The sequence below is a fragment of the Rhinolophus sinicus genome, chromosome 17 (assembly GCF_057876585.1).
Source record: "Rhinolophus sinicus isolate RSI-liver-muscle chromosome 17, RSI-T2T, whole genome shotgun sequence".
Lineage (NCBI taxonomy): Eukaryota > Metazoa > Chordata > Mammalia > Chiroptera > Rhinolophidae > Rhinolophus > Rhinolophus sinicus.
In genome coordinates, this window is record NC_142517.1 from 155,431,725 (window position 1) to 155,445,878 (window position 14,154).

General features: G+C 34.4%; 1 protein-coding gene across 8 annotated transcripts in view; it reads right to left on the reverse strand.

Annotated features, from left to right (window-relative positions):
• Positions 1-772: 772 nt before the first annotated feature.
• The window catches only part of SCN3A (sodium voltage-gated channel alpha subunit 3), a 105,895-nt gene continuing 92,513 nt past the window's right edge, over positions 773-14,154 (reverse strand). For all 8 annotated transcript variants that reach the window (XM_088794531.1, XM_019727328.3, XM_088794532.1 and 5 more), the window contains 7 exons: positions 12,038-12,160; positions 9,197-9,469; positions 8,282-8,335; positions 7,321-7,458; positions 6,175-6,279; positions 4,646-4,916; positions 773-4,000 (listed from right to left, as the gene is read on the reverse strand). In XM_088794531.1, the coding sequence (XP_088650657.1) occupies positions 2,805-4,000; positions 4,646-4,916; positions 6,175-6,279; positions 7,321-7,458; positions 8,282-8,335; positions 9,197-9,469; positions 12,038-12,160 (2,160 nt within the window). In that variant the 3' untranslated portion in view covers positions 773-2,804. The remainder of the gene's footprint in view (positions 4,001-4,645; positions 4,917-6,174; positions 6,280-7,320; positions 7,459-8,281; positions 8,336-9,196; positions 9,470-12,037; positions 12,161-14,154) is intronic.

Below are 14,154 nucleotides of genomic sequence, written 5' to 3' on the forward strand. Positions count from 1 at the left end.
TTGGAAGATGATCATTTAGATATAATGCACATCAATTAATAGATTGCTTAACTAATGATTACATAATAGTATACATTAAAAGGCTAAGGATTTTGAAAAGTGGTACTTGACTTCTCTGTGGTATTGGCAAGATCTGAAAATTGACTTGAGCAGAAAGAAGCCAATTGATTCCAATTAAGTCACCTTATATTGTTTATGTTGGGGTAGTATGAAATGCATATTTAGATGCAGTTCATCTTCAAAAAAATATGCATTGCAACTGGAGTTTCCCACTGAGAATAAATGTTTCATTTTGACCTGACATAAATCCAAGGGACCCTGAAAAAAATTCATATAAATCCTCAATCTCTACATCATTGATACTTTTTCTGTAAATAGGAGTTCATAAGATTCATTGAAATAACAAAGTATATAATATATATTAACTATCAAGAAATTTGGAGATAGTATCAATCATAGTGAAAGGAGTTGAGATTAAAGTGCTAATAGCCAAGGTAATTAATTTAAATTGATAATAATTGTAGATAGCTATTATTGTTATTGGACCTGCAAGTTGGACCAGGTGGGTGTGATCCTTTGCACACACAAAAGTTCACAACACTGTTTTTAATAGCCTTTATTCTGTAGTACTGCTTAGTGAATCATGCACTTCTTTATTATAAAATGCATATGAACTTTTATGTATAGAAATGTCAGACCAAGTACAGGTTTCAATAATTATGTATGTTTTTAAACTTCCAACAATAAAAAAACCAGAGGTCAGGAAATTAAATACAATAAAAAATGAAATATTTATTCTTTTGGCTCAATAATGACGTTAACTCACCATTCTTTCAGTAATAGCAATTCTCTGCATGCAATTCATCAATACACTACAAGTAAATAGTTTTGTAAAATGAATCAACATTTAATTTTTGGTTTGTGCAAAAAACAAAAAAATTATATCATGTTAGATAATTGCACACTTTGCCATTTTGTTCATGGATAGAAAGAACAGAACCCATATTTTATCTCTAATAGCTTTAGTGCAGCAGGAATTAAAAAAATAAGACTAGTCTGCATAAGCAAGTACTACAAAAGTTGAGTAAAAAGAAAAAAAACCTTCCATGAATAAAGGGTTGTATTGAGGCAACCATAGTTGGTAGAAAATTATCTAGGTTTGAATTTTTGACCAATGTATCTCCTGTTGACATGGTAGAAAATATAACAAAGAAATCCACAAAACCCAGTGTCTAACTTTTATTTTAGGAAATTATCCATTGAAAAGTCTTATGGATTCAAAAGTTTGGAGTTGTGATTAAAAATAAAAAGCAAAAGCATAAAGTAAAATAAATTGCCATGTCATCAACCTGAAAATAATTTTCTTATGTACAAAATGCAACAAATAAAATTGATCATATTTTTACATTATTTATATTTAAACAAGTTTTGGACATATTTTTAGCAAAATATGAAGTATAGGTTTTGACAACAGGCAGTACACAGTGTATATCCTTGAAATCTAGAGAAACATCATACGATACTCAAATTAAATATGCAGAAGTAAAAGTGCTTTTAAATAACTGCAAGTTATTCTGCTTGACATACTAGACAGAAAGCTTGTTGAATTCACTCTACCATCAACATGTGACTTCTAAACAAGACTTATGAAGAATGGATTGAGTAAAATAGAGCAGCATAGGCAATATTAACATGCATTAGTGACAGACTCAAGCTACTGATGTTTAATGAATGGTACAGGATACATCCCTGTTGGAAGCTCGCAAAAAAACACATACACTGTGGTACATATTTGATTTAATAGAAGTTGTTTATTAGGCAATATATATATATATATATATGCCCTAAAATGCACCACAGGATAAAATAACTATTTACATAACAGAGGGTGTTTAATTGACATAAAGTGTCAGCTTTGCTAAGAGCAGAAGATGGCAAAGCAATACTGCAGCAGAAAGTAGAACAACTATTCTAAAGAGATACTTCAGATATACTTTCTAGAACAGATTTATTAGATTACTTTTTTTGGAAAGCATTTAACCAAAATTAAATATAGAGCTCTGGAACTTGGAATAAAATTTGCACTTGCTGAAACTGAATACTTTGCATAAAAATAATCCTTTAAAAATTAGAGGAAACTTTACAGGCACATAACTGTTCAGATATAAACAAACAAAACAGACTAAAACACTTTCAAAATTAAAATCATCTAGAAAATGGAAGTACCTGAAATTGTTGACATTAGCATCTTTTTCAGGTTTTGAGAAAAAAATTTATCTCTCAGACAAAACATTTTTGTCTTGATTATTTGAGAAACTTTTGGAGTAGGAATACAGGGCTCTTATATCCTTTTTTTCTCAACTTAAATGTCATTTACAAAAATAGTGACATAATATTATGACTAAGCTATGAATTAGTGACCAGGGAAATCTACTAGAACAAATTTTGTAAAAATATGGTGGATATGGAAGTTAAAAATAGAATGGATGCAAGTACTGTACTAAAGGTGTTTGGTGTAGTTACAACAATCACTTTGCACAACTATCCCTACAGTCTAGATAGTTGTTGTGTTTCTCCTCAGCAGTGTCAGTGGGTAATGAAAACAGCAACATTTTGTCGATGTTTATACCCTGACTCACAGAGTTGTAGTGACAGAGAGGTCACTGTCTTGTTATAGGCACTGACCATGAATATTTGTTAAAACAGTCAGTTTGGCATAGACCTCTGGGAGTCCAGTTGACACGTAGACTTTACCTTCGTAGGCTGTAAACAGTTGATCACAAAGATAATTCTTTATTTTCTTTTCACTTTTGATTTTCCCTGACCTCTTTCCCTTTGCTTTCTTTTTCTGGTTTGTCTTTCTCAAACTTTTCTTTGTCTGGCTTTGTTACACTATCATAGGAAGGAGGAGAGGTGGTAGAGGAACTTCCATCTGTTTTTTCTGGGGTGGAGTTTCCATTTAATTTGTCAATAATCATCTCACCTTTTATAGGTAAGTCAACCCTCCCTTTGACTGCCTCTTTATTATATTTACTTGATACGTTTTTTAACCTTTGCCTTAAAAGATAACATCTGAAATTACGCTGAATGATAGCAGCTGACACCTCCTCTTGTTTGCGTTTCAAAGTGGTTGTGATGGGCTCATAGGAGACCTTGGAGGGGTTCGAAGCCATGAACCTGTCCTCCATCTGTATTCGAAGGGCATCCATCTCTCCACTCTCACCCAAAACACGCTTTGTAAAGGCAAATAAAATGTCAAGGCAGTGGATCCGGTCCCCACTGACCATGGGCAGATCCATGGCGATGAGCTGGACTTTGTTTGGCTTTGCTATGAGAAGAGGAGGATCCAGGGCAGCTGCAAAATCAGAGAGCTTGGAGAACTCTATAAACTGGGTGGCATCGGGATCAAACTTCTCCCAAACCTCGTAGAACATCTCAAAGTCATCCTCACTCAGGGGCTCTGCACTTTCTTCAGTAGCAACACTGAAATTCTCCAGGATGACGGCGATGTACATGTTCACCACAACCAGAAATGATATGATGATGTAACTGACAAAAAAGAAAATCCCGACAGATGGGTTCCCACAGTCTCCTTTAACTGAGCTTCCAGGGTGAATTGTGTCAGGGTCACAGTCGGGTGGTGCGCTGTTGAGAATAGGTGACAACAAACCATCCCAGCCAGCAGAGGTGGTAATCTGGAACAAGCAGATCATGCTGTTGCCAAAGGTTTCGAAGTTGAACATGTCATCAATTCCAGCTTCCTTTTTAACATAGGCGAAGTTGGACATTCCAAAGATGGCGTAGATGAACATGACGAGGAAGAGCAGGAGGCCGATGTTAAACAACGCAGGAAGGGACATCATCAGCGCAAAGAGCAGCGTGCGGATCCCTTTGGCCCCTTTGATCAGACGTAGGATTCGGCCAATCCTGGCCAGACGGATCACTCGGAACAAGGTAGGGGACACAAAATATTTTTCTATCAGCTCAGCCAGAAACATGCCTATGGAAAAATATAGAAAATAGCAAAACAGTTAATATACTTATATGAATACTTTATCTTTGCAAGGTCTATGAGAACAACAAATTTGTTATGAGTATAAACCTTTGCTAAATACCGGGGGTGCCAAAAAAATGTATACATATGACGTGTATTCATCTTTTGTTATTGGTATATATTGAGTATTACAATTTTAATACAGTTTTTTCCTTTCTTAAAACGTGTGTATACATTTTTTTGGCACCCTCTGTTTTTAGATCTACTCCTTAATTCAGCAATTAAAGGTGATAAAGTTTTATACACTTCTGGTGTAATATTATAAACCAATGTGGATTTTTACAAATCCAACAAATTAAATAATCGCAGATAGGGTATGGCAATTTAAGATTATACACACCCAATTTCTATGAAGCATTATCCTCACATATGAAATGTGCCAATTTCAAACAAAGGCTATTTCTGAAATCTCCATATATATTGTTTTCTATTTTTGAATACAAACATTCTTCAGACAGAGGAAAATGAACAAGAGTGTTCAACTTTAGGTCTACACGCATTACAATTCTCAGATGTGATTTCCATGTTACAGAGCTGTCAGGCCTTGGGGGACTTCCAACTGTACCTCTCTTTAATTAAGGGTGTTCTTACCTACAATGGAGAGAATCACCACCACAAAATCAAAGATGTTCCAGCCTATGGTGAAGTAGTAGTATCTGAGGGACATAAGCTTTAGCACAAATTCTCCAGTAAACAGGACAATGAACACAAGGTTAATCCGGGATAAAACTAGAGTCATATATTTGCTCTGGTCGTCAGTTTCCACCATCATGGTGACCATGTTGAGGCAGATGAGGATCATAATGCTGATATCAAAGACTTGTCTGGTTACAAAATCGAAGACCATGCCTTGGAATTTGTTCTAGACAAAGAGAGAGGACAGAGAAGGTTCATATGCATAGTTAGTAGATAGCAATCCAGTAAAATTGCAGAAGTTCTTCCACACATGGCTGTGAGATGTACACCCTTCTCACATTACCCCAAACAATTCTTTGTGCTCCATTTTGCTTCACATTGAAAAAAGAGAAAAAAAATGAAAAAAGTCATATGACAAGAACAAAGCATAATTAGTAGCCATTGGCTGATGATGTGTATGGGCTTTGTTTGATTTTAATTACTATGATAACATTTATAAAAATGACAACTAATAATGAACGTTTACTAACTAGGTTTGTATAGACAGACTTTTAGATGAACGAATACCCCATTTATCCGTGCTTTAGGACTTTGATAGTATCTTCTTCCCATCTCTCCCTCCCTCAAAATATCAGTCATTTTCTATTTAATTCTACCTCTTGTGACTATAATGTTTAAGTGACCCGAGTAAAGCAGGTTCATGCCCTTTTGAATACCTTACTCAGCTCCAACTATTCTTAAAAACATGGTAAAGTAAAATCATTTATAGGATTCATGAGACCTGGTCGTGTCCCAGTTCTAGCAGTTACAGGCTTTGTGACTTTGTGTGATACGTACCTTCTTTGGGCCTCAGTTTCCTTATTCCTTACTCATCCCAGAGAGTAGATGAGTTAGAGTATATGCTCTCTGAGCATAATACATTATTGTACCTTCCTATTAGGAAGCTCTACAGAGTATGCATTCTGAATAAATCTTTTTCTTTTTTGCGTATGTGGTGAAACAGACTATTTTGATGGTACCCTTCTCTTTTCTAAAAAGGTTAAGTTTGTTATCTAGTCATAAAAATAAAGAGAACAACCAGCAGAGAAGGAGGCCATGGGTAGGGGATGGGAAATCTGGAAAACTCCATCTTCGTGAAAGGACAAGAGGGTCCCTTATAATAAGATCAGAGGAGCAGGAACTGGGTAAAATGTTGGCAGCAGTAGTGTGGCAGCACGAGCATGAAGCCTGCTTTGGAAAGAGTTATCGAGAACCCTGAGTTGGAAGCTTTGAACTGACAAACTGGAAGGATCATTGCCCCTTTTAAAGCACTTAGTAATTCTGATTGAATGTAGCAGTTGTGAATTGTCTTACACAATATGGACGTCACAATTGGGGCATATTACTTATTACGTATTGGTGTTATCACCCATGTGTTCAGAGCACTGCCCAGTTTCATCATATGGAAATAAGGCTTTGAAATGTTAAAGAAGAGTCATTCTTACTGCTGGCCGAGGTATGGGTTTCTGCGGTTTCTTGGATCCAAGTTTCTTCATTGCATTGTAATATTTTTTCTGTTCCTCTGTCATAAAGATATCTTGACCTCCAAAGTAAAGACATAGTATAAAACTGGTTACAATCCCAACATGTGCTACAACAGCACTTATACAAAAATATTTCTGAGTCTTTCCTTTAGTCCTTTCTCAGTATTTAAATGGATATCATGCTGCTTCATATATATTTATTCTGCTTTTCCCATTTATGTGAAATTCTTAGTACTTTAATATTCTGGAAAACCCATAACCACATAAAACTATGATTAGCATAGGGTCTTAATTTGATTAGATTGTATTGAGAAGGAGGATCAGAGGTCTCAAATATATTTTCATGAAAGAAAAAATGTTTTCTTAGTCTGTTTCACTGCTGACAGTTTTACTTTTTTATTTAACATTTTTTGAGCTCTTCCTGTGTGGTAGACAATGTATCTGATATCAGATTTACATAGATGTATGACAGTGTCTACATGAAAAAAATTTAAAAAGCACTACAGGTACGGCAGAGTAATCCATAAATTGCAAGACTCAGAAATGGGCTTTATATACGAGAGTCCCCTTAAGCTAGACCTCAAAGGAGATTAAGGGCTTGCAAAGCAAAGGATTCCAGGAAGAGAAATTACCCTATGTAAAATCATGGAGGTACAAGAACATGGCTTGTTCAGAAAAGGGCAGAATATCCATGTAGCTGTGTATGTAGCAAGAGATAGTGTTGATGGTGGGTGGGTAGTGACTGAGCAGTAGGGAAACAGATGTAGAAAATGGAGTTTGGGAGAAGATGAAGCTTGGAAACTGGGTGGAAATAATTCCTGAGAGGTTCTGTAAACAAGGATAAAGCATAGGAGGCCCACTGGATGTTTTGAAGTAGAGGACACATTTTTGGGTGACAAAGACACTGTAGCAGATCTATGGAGGATGAACCTGGAGAGGTGCCACTCAGTGCAGAAGGGGGAATCCTCTGCATCGAGTTAACCATATTGTGAATGGAAAAGAACATCAAAATGATCTAAGTCTGTCATGACTGCAAGTATCCTGGTTACCTGGGCATATAACAGAGAACCTCAGAATGGAGAAAAGTTAGAGCTGAGGAATACTTATCTTCTTTTTCTGTTGGTTGAAGTTATCTATGATGACACCAATGAATAGATTCAGAGTGAAGAATGACCCAAAGATGATAAAGATGACAAAGTATAAATACATATACAGATTTTCTTCATATACAGGCTGAAGTTTAACCTAAATAATATGGAAAATATTAAATATTTTAAAACACAATAAATACTTGAACTAAATTAACAATTTGATGTGTTGTTACTTAATATAGATCTATTTTTGCCTTGAGATTGTGTTCTACAAAAACAATTCTTTTCTCAAATTAGTATGCTGTAGTATAGTGAAAGTTTGTAATTTTTATAATTGCTTGCATCTGTTTTCCCATTGTGGCTTACCTGTACATTTTCTTTAGAGTAAATCACAGTGGTATAAACATGGAAAATATTTTGAGCCTTTTCTTAGTCTTATTATACTTTCTTTTTATACTTTTTTGTGATATTTTCAGTTTGGGTTTGGGAATGCTAGCTCTTGGAGATAATAACAGAACATGGACTTCTAGGAGGAAAATTCAGCATAAACAGTTATGTTCTGAGGAATTATTTTTATTCCTATTTTTAAAATTGAGTTTCACTGAAACTTGCTTGCTTTATCATGGTATTTTTGGAAGCTTCACAGACCCTGGCTTATCATACTCTCTAGGGATAGGGAGAGAGACAAGTTACTTCTCCGCTGAGCAACTTTCCCAATCTTAAGAGCCTCATTTACGAGACCAATCTTGTGTCTTCTGATCCATGCAGTTAGATATCTTTGTAATATATATATTAGACATGTTAACCAAAAAAATCATCTATAATGAAGTATATTGGCTTAAAAAGATAATTTCTACATACAATAGTGAATGATCTGATTACATCTAATATAAAATTCTGTGCCTTTTAATTAAATAATCTCAAATGTTCACTATGGAAAAGCTAGTAGCTATAAATAGTATTTGAGTGATACTTACATCTCGTGAATCAACAGCTGCATACATAATGTCCATCCAGCCTTTAAATGTGGCCTGTAAACAACATATTTTTGAATTCTGCATAAGAACCTACTCCAAGAATATGCATTTGACTATATGAAAATCTGATAATATCAGTACAAATGACTTTCGTACAATATTATGAAATTTTCTATAAAGAGATTGAAATGAATTGAATGAAGAAATGAAATCCAAATAGAACAAGATTTTGTCTATAGTCCGGAACTCGTTTTCTATGTTATTTTTGGAAGGTTTTCTATTTTTTTCTACAGTAAAATTTAACTAGATTCATGAAACTTCCATCTCGGTCCCAAATACTTTCACACCAAAAGGTAAGCTCTATTCCAACATATGGCATGTTTAAACACAACTCAGTTGTGTTTATTGATTAGGTAATATACTGTAACTTAAGTCAAACTTGTTAAACATTACACATTTTGAAATCCATTCCATAAAATCTGGATTTCCATAGACTGTAGAATCATACTCCTTAGATGTTGGCACAGTTATTAATTGGCTAATAATCCATACATTTAATTCATTACTACAATATATGTATTATTACTTTAATACACAAAATTGCTCCTTTGGCATTCATTGCTACAAAACTAAAAATGGTAGTAGCACAATAGCCCTCAGTAATATAATAAGAACAAATGGAAAGCAGAAATATAAAATCACATTAAAACATATTAAAAGCAGAATACTGGGAGAAATACATTATAAAATAACTGCAAAACACCTTCTTTACAGTCAAGTCAAGCTAATAGTATAGGTGTTATTATCAACTAACTTCTGCACTTTCAGGTATTAATCATTCAAAGAACGTCAGATAAATGATCTTACTTGAAACATTTTGAAAACGTTTTCAAAACAAACAGAGTAGCCACTTACCACTTGAAGCAATGCGAGATAGCCAGCACCAACATTATCAAAGTTTACTTTCACATTTTTCCACCGAGCTTGCTTGCCAAGAGCCTGACAATCGCTAAAATTGTTGACTTCACTAACTTCAAACATGGTACCTGTTGTTGTGTTAACACAATGGTAGAACTTGCCAGCAAACAAATTCACACCCATGATGCTAAAGATCAGCCAGAAGATGAGACAAACCAACAGCACGTTCATGATGGAGGGAATTGCTCCCACAAGAGCATTCACAACCACCTAGAAGAAGAGATGAGGATAAGACAGCTTACAAAGTACCAAAGTGGAAAACATTTCTTTCATTTACTTAATACTAAAATGGGGGAGAAAAGAGTTAAATAAAACTATAGATGGACGAGTTTCTTCTGATATTTTCTAGGACATACTTGATAAGGGAAAATAAACAGTGACACAATGAAAGAGCTAAAGGATTTAAGGAAAGCAAAATATGTCAAAGTGTGAAAAGAAATAAACAAAACCTGATATAGTAAGATGGAGTCAGAAAATATTTGTATGCTGGGGAAAAAAAGAAAAAAATGCATTAAATACCAACAGAAGAAATAATCATCATTCAGCAATGAATTTTAATTTTCAAGCATGTTAATGAGTGATTGATAATTGGAAAGCACGGCTAAACAAACCTTTTTGCAATAAAAAAGTATTAATAATGTATTAAATCTGTATCTGAAGATCAAGTTAACTTTTCATGGCTATGAAGAATAGGATTAGGAATTTACAAGGTCCTTTTTCCCCTATTGGTAAATCCCAGTTTTAAAAAGTACATTATTAAATTATGAAATGAGATAGAATTTATCTCTGGATACAAAATCACCAAATGTGTCCCCATTATTATTATTGCGAATCTCTCTAATATTCACTTTGGGGCACATGTTACTTCACCAGGCCAACCTACTCCATGAAGGGAAAATTTAGTCACCTTTTCTCTAATTAAATTCAGAAGAGATTAAAATGTATTTTGAAATCTCTAGGGAGGTCAGCAGTATCTTTTCTTATCTAATTTAATCTGGTTTATATTGGACTATTTTGTTAAGCATTTATACTAAATGAAACTATTGTTTTATTTTAAAATATCATAAATATTATTTTAGAAATCAACACCAAAAATTTTTTAATTGATGTCAAAACCTGAAACCCAAAATTTTAAAAATTTCATTTGCTATTTGGATTTTGTTTCTTTTTCAAACTAAGTCAAATATATTATACTTACGCCAGGTATTTTTTGCCACTAAAATTTGGTCAAATGACCTCCACAAGTCCTCTTATCAAAAAAAATGCGTAGTATATTTTACATTTTATAGCTAGGATGTTAATTCTGCTAAATGACTGAATTAAAAAAATTTTCAAACAGAATATTTTTCAGAGTGGCGCAAATTTTATAAGTGTTTTTATCTTATTTAATTGCTATCTCCTCCTCAAAAATGAATTCTTAATATGAAACCGTACAACCAGATGAGGGCATAGGTAATGTCAGTAGTGGTAAAAGATTGGTGTGAAAAGAACCTGAAATTGTGAAATAATTTTTATAAATTTTGTCTTGTGATTTTCTTATCAAGTAACAAAGAAATGAAGTTATAATGTAAAACCAAGTATTTCCTTGCTTGCAGTGCTGCTGAAAAGTCTGGAGAATGGTTTCATTTTTCTTGGTGAGTGAATCTCAAAGTCAAGGCTGAAATGTTTTTATTGCCCAAACAAACTACCTCCTAACATAAAGGCTCCATTACCTAGAAGAAATTCAATATACATGTGCATTTGCAAGCTGGATTAAACAAAGCTGGCCTTTGTGCTATATACCGTGTTTCCCCGAAAATAAGACCTAGCCAAACAATCAGCTCTCATGCGTCTTTTCGAGCAAAAATTAATATAAGACCCAGTCTTATTTTACTATAATATAACACTGGGTCTTATATAATATAGTATAATATAATATAATATAATATAATATAATATAATATAATATAATATAATAATATAATAACATAATATTATATATATATAAAAAATAATACCGGGTCTTATATTTTTGCTCCAAAAGACACAGTAGAGCTGATTGTCCGGCTAGGTCTTATTTTCGGAGAAACAGGGTAGTATTTTGAGGGCTGTGGCAAGCGGGTGTGTATATAAGTGAGTATGTTTAGATACATACAATACACATTAAGGAAGAGTGTTAGAAAGGAAAATACGAGTGCTATAGAAAAAGTGAACCTCATTCAAAATGCTCACTTATAAGAGAGCAAACCCCAGGGGTTGCCTCTAATGCTTAATTAGCCTAACCCCCTACTTTGTTTGCTTAGGATATATAGATTTTGTCAGAGGCTACATTTTAGTGTTGTTTTCTAGTACAAGAACTATTTTTCTTACTGATATTAATTGAAGAAGTAAAAGCACACAAAACCCATTTTACCTTTCATTCATTATCAGTAATTTTTGAGGAGTAAAGCTACCTATTGAGGAAGAAAATCCCCTCCTAGGATGAATGTCTGTAGTAAATAGTCATTTCAAAATGTATAAGTAATGGAATGAAATAAACGGCAGCACATGGTTTGGGGATTTTGTGGAAACATCCTTGAACTGCCATCAGTTGACCTGGATTCTAGTCCTAGTTCTGTCACAAGTTTTGAGGACCTGTTTCAGTTTCAGGAGGCTAGACTTAGTGATCACTCAGATTACTGACTGAAACTCTGTAATTCTGTTAAATAAATTTCAAGAGAATATGACGCCTCTCTGTATCTAAATCATGACCTACATTTAATTTTGACATGAATCATTAGAGAGGTCTACTCTTCTTACCCTCATGCCTTCAAACCGGGATAAAGCTCTTAGAGGTCTTAAAGCTCTTAGTGTCCGGAGGGATTTGATGGCACCAAGTTCTGAGTAGCCGAGAGCATTGGCTACCAAGCTAACCAAAGAAACCTACGAAAGAAAAAAAAATTATTAATTAGTCCACCAGGAAATAAACTGCTGACTGAAAGAATAGGATGTGCTGTCTATTCTTTAGTGACAACGATATGAAACTTCAGACATGTCTTGGCAGCCTTTATCTTCCACATAGTGGGATCGTTTTATATTGCCAGCCCCATCTCATATTATTGCTTTTCATACCAGTGAAACCGAGTCCTTGACTATTTTTATAAACATTTGTAAACTCCTCCAGTTAGACATTTCACCCATGGAGCCCTGTTAAACATGTGTATATATATCACTGATGATTCAGGATTTGGTTCAAAAGCCGTAGCCGCCATAGATCTACACTTAATGTCGTTGGTTAGACATCATGTTTCTTTCCTGAAATTATGTAGTATCTTGGTTATGTGTAATGGAGGCATTTACCATGTAATAGAATCAATCAGTTCGATAATTTTCTTCCCTTCCAGGTTATAATAAACTTTTCATGGGCTGAGATGAAACATTCTTCTCTTAATGTGCCTAATACTGTCTGGTTGAATATGCTTTAGCCAATATGTGTTGCATAAATAAACAAAAGGAGAAAACATTACCTGGAAAAACATTTCATCGGACCGTGTTCTAGTTTCATAACAATAAAGAAATTTTTACCCAAACTCTTAGACTTATGCTTTAGAATATGCATTTCTCATGCAGGGTGATACCACATCTTTCTAATATTTACACACATGTTAAATTTTACTTAAATATGTGAAAGATTAAAGAAGACATGTCTTTTTTTTGTGGAAGATTATTTGCTTTGACTTGCTTTCAACATAATACTCAGTGAAAGTTTACTATGTGCTAGGTTCTGTTCTAAGTGCCTTACACATATAAATCTAAAGAATTAGGTACTTTTGAATTTTTCCTGGTGGAATTTGAGTCACCTCCTGGCCCCTCTGCCATCTATTCCCCCAAAAGCAAAAAGATGGATTTGGGGCTTGAACCCAAGTTATCTGACTTAAAAACCATATCAACCTTTGCATCCATTATAAAAAATATGTTCCTCATCTGAACTACAAAATAAAAAAAATGACTTGAGTGATTATCTTCTCAGTGCTTTCCTTGATGCATAGGAAAGAAATTAATTCATTATATCCATTGGGTGGCTTAAGGGCATTAGGGCTTAATTTCTTGTGAAAAGGGCTGTTGAACATGGATCTAAATGAATCCCCCCAATAATCCTGTGAGGTCAGATGAAAACAATGATCTGACCAAGAACACAAGGTCTGAAGGGTGATGCCAAAACCAGAACCATGGCTTCCAAAGCAAATGGAGCCACTGTCCCCTCCTTGTTTAATTTAGCATACATCTCACAAAATTGAACAGAAAAATAAATGACTTGAAGTTAAACTTGAGTAGTGACAGGATAATTTATTGAGCTATTCATTTCTGTCTAGTATTTGCTGCTACAGAAGACTGGAAAGATGGGAGAGGTTATTAGGGAATGCACAGGCTTCTATATTCTGGGCTCCTCAAAAGCGTTAACATCTTTATATTTCTGGAGCTGCTTTCTGAAGACTTCCCTCATCCTCCCACCCAAGTCCTCTGTTTAAAGGTAAATGGCTGCAAATTTATCAAGACCTTACAGTAAGGAAGCTCATGCTTTGAAAGGGTAATAGTTAGAACTAGGAGGTACTGGAAGGATTGGAAGTTGTGGGTTCAAAGGGTGGGAGGTACCATTTGCATATAATCACCCACACTGGGGGATTTCTGTGTGTTTCTAGAGAATCTGGACATTAGTGCTCATGTTATTTTATGTAGCACATAAACTGATTTTATTGAGATAACTATTGTGAAAAACTTAATATGCTTTAAAGGCAATTTTGAAATAAGTAATTTAGATTTGCAATATACTTAAAATTTGAAAATAATTCCTATATTGGTAGGGTGCTTTACAACTTACAGTGATCTTTTTCACTCATTATCTCTGTCTCAGAGTAGTCAAATAGTCACTAGTCCAA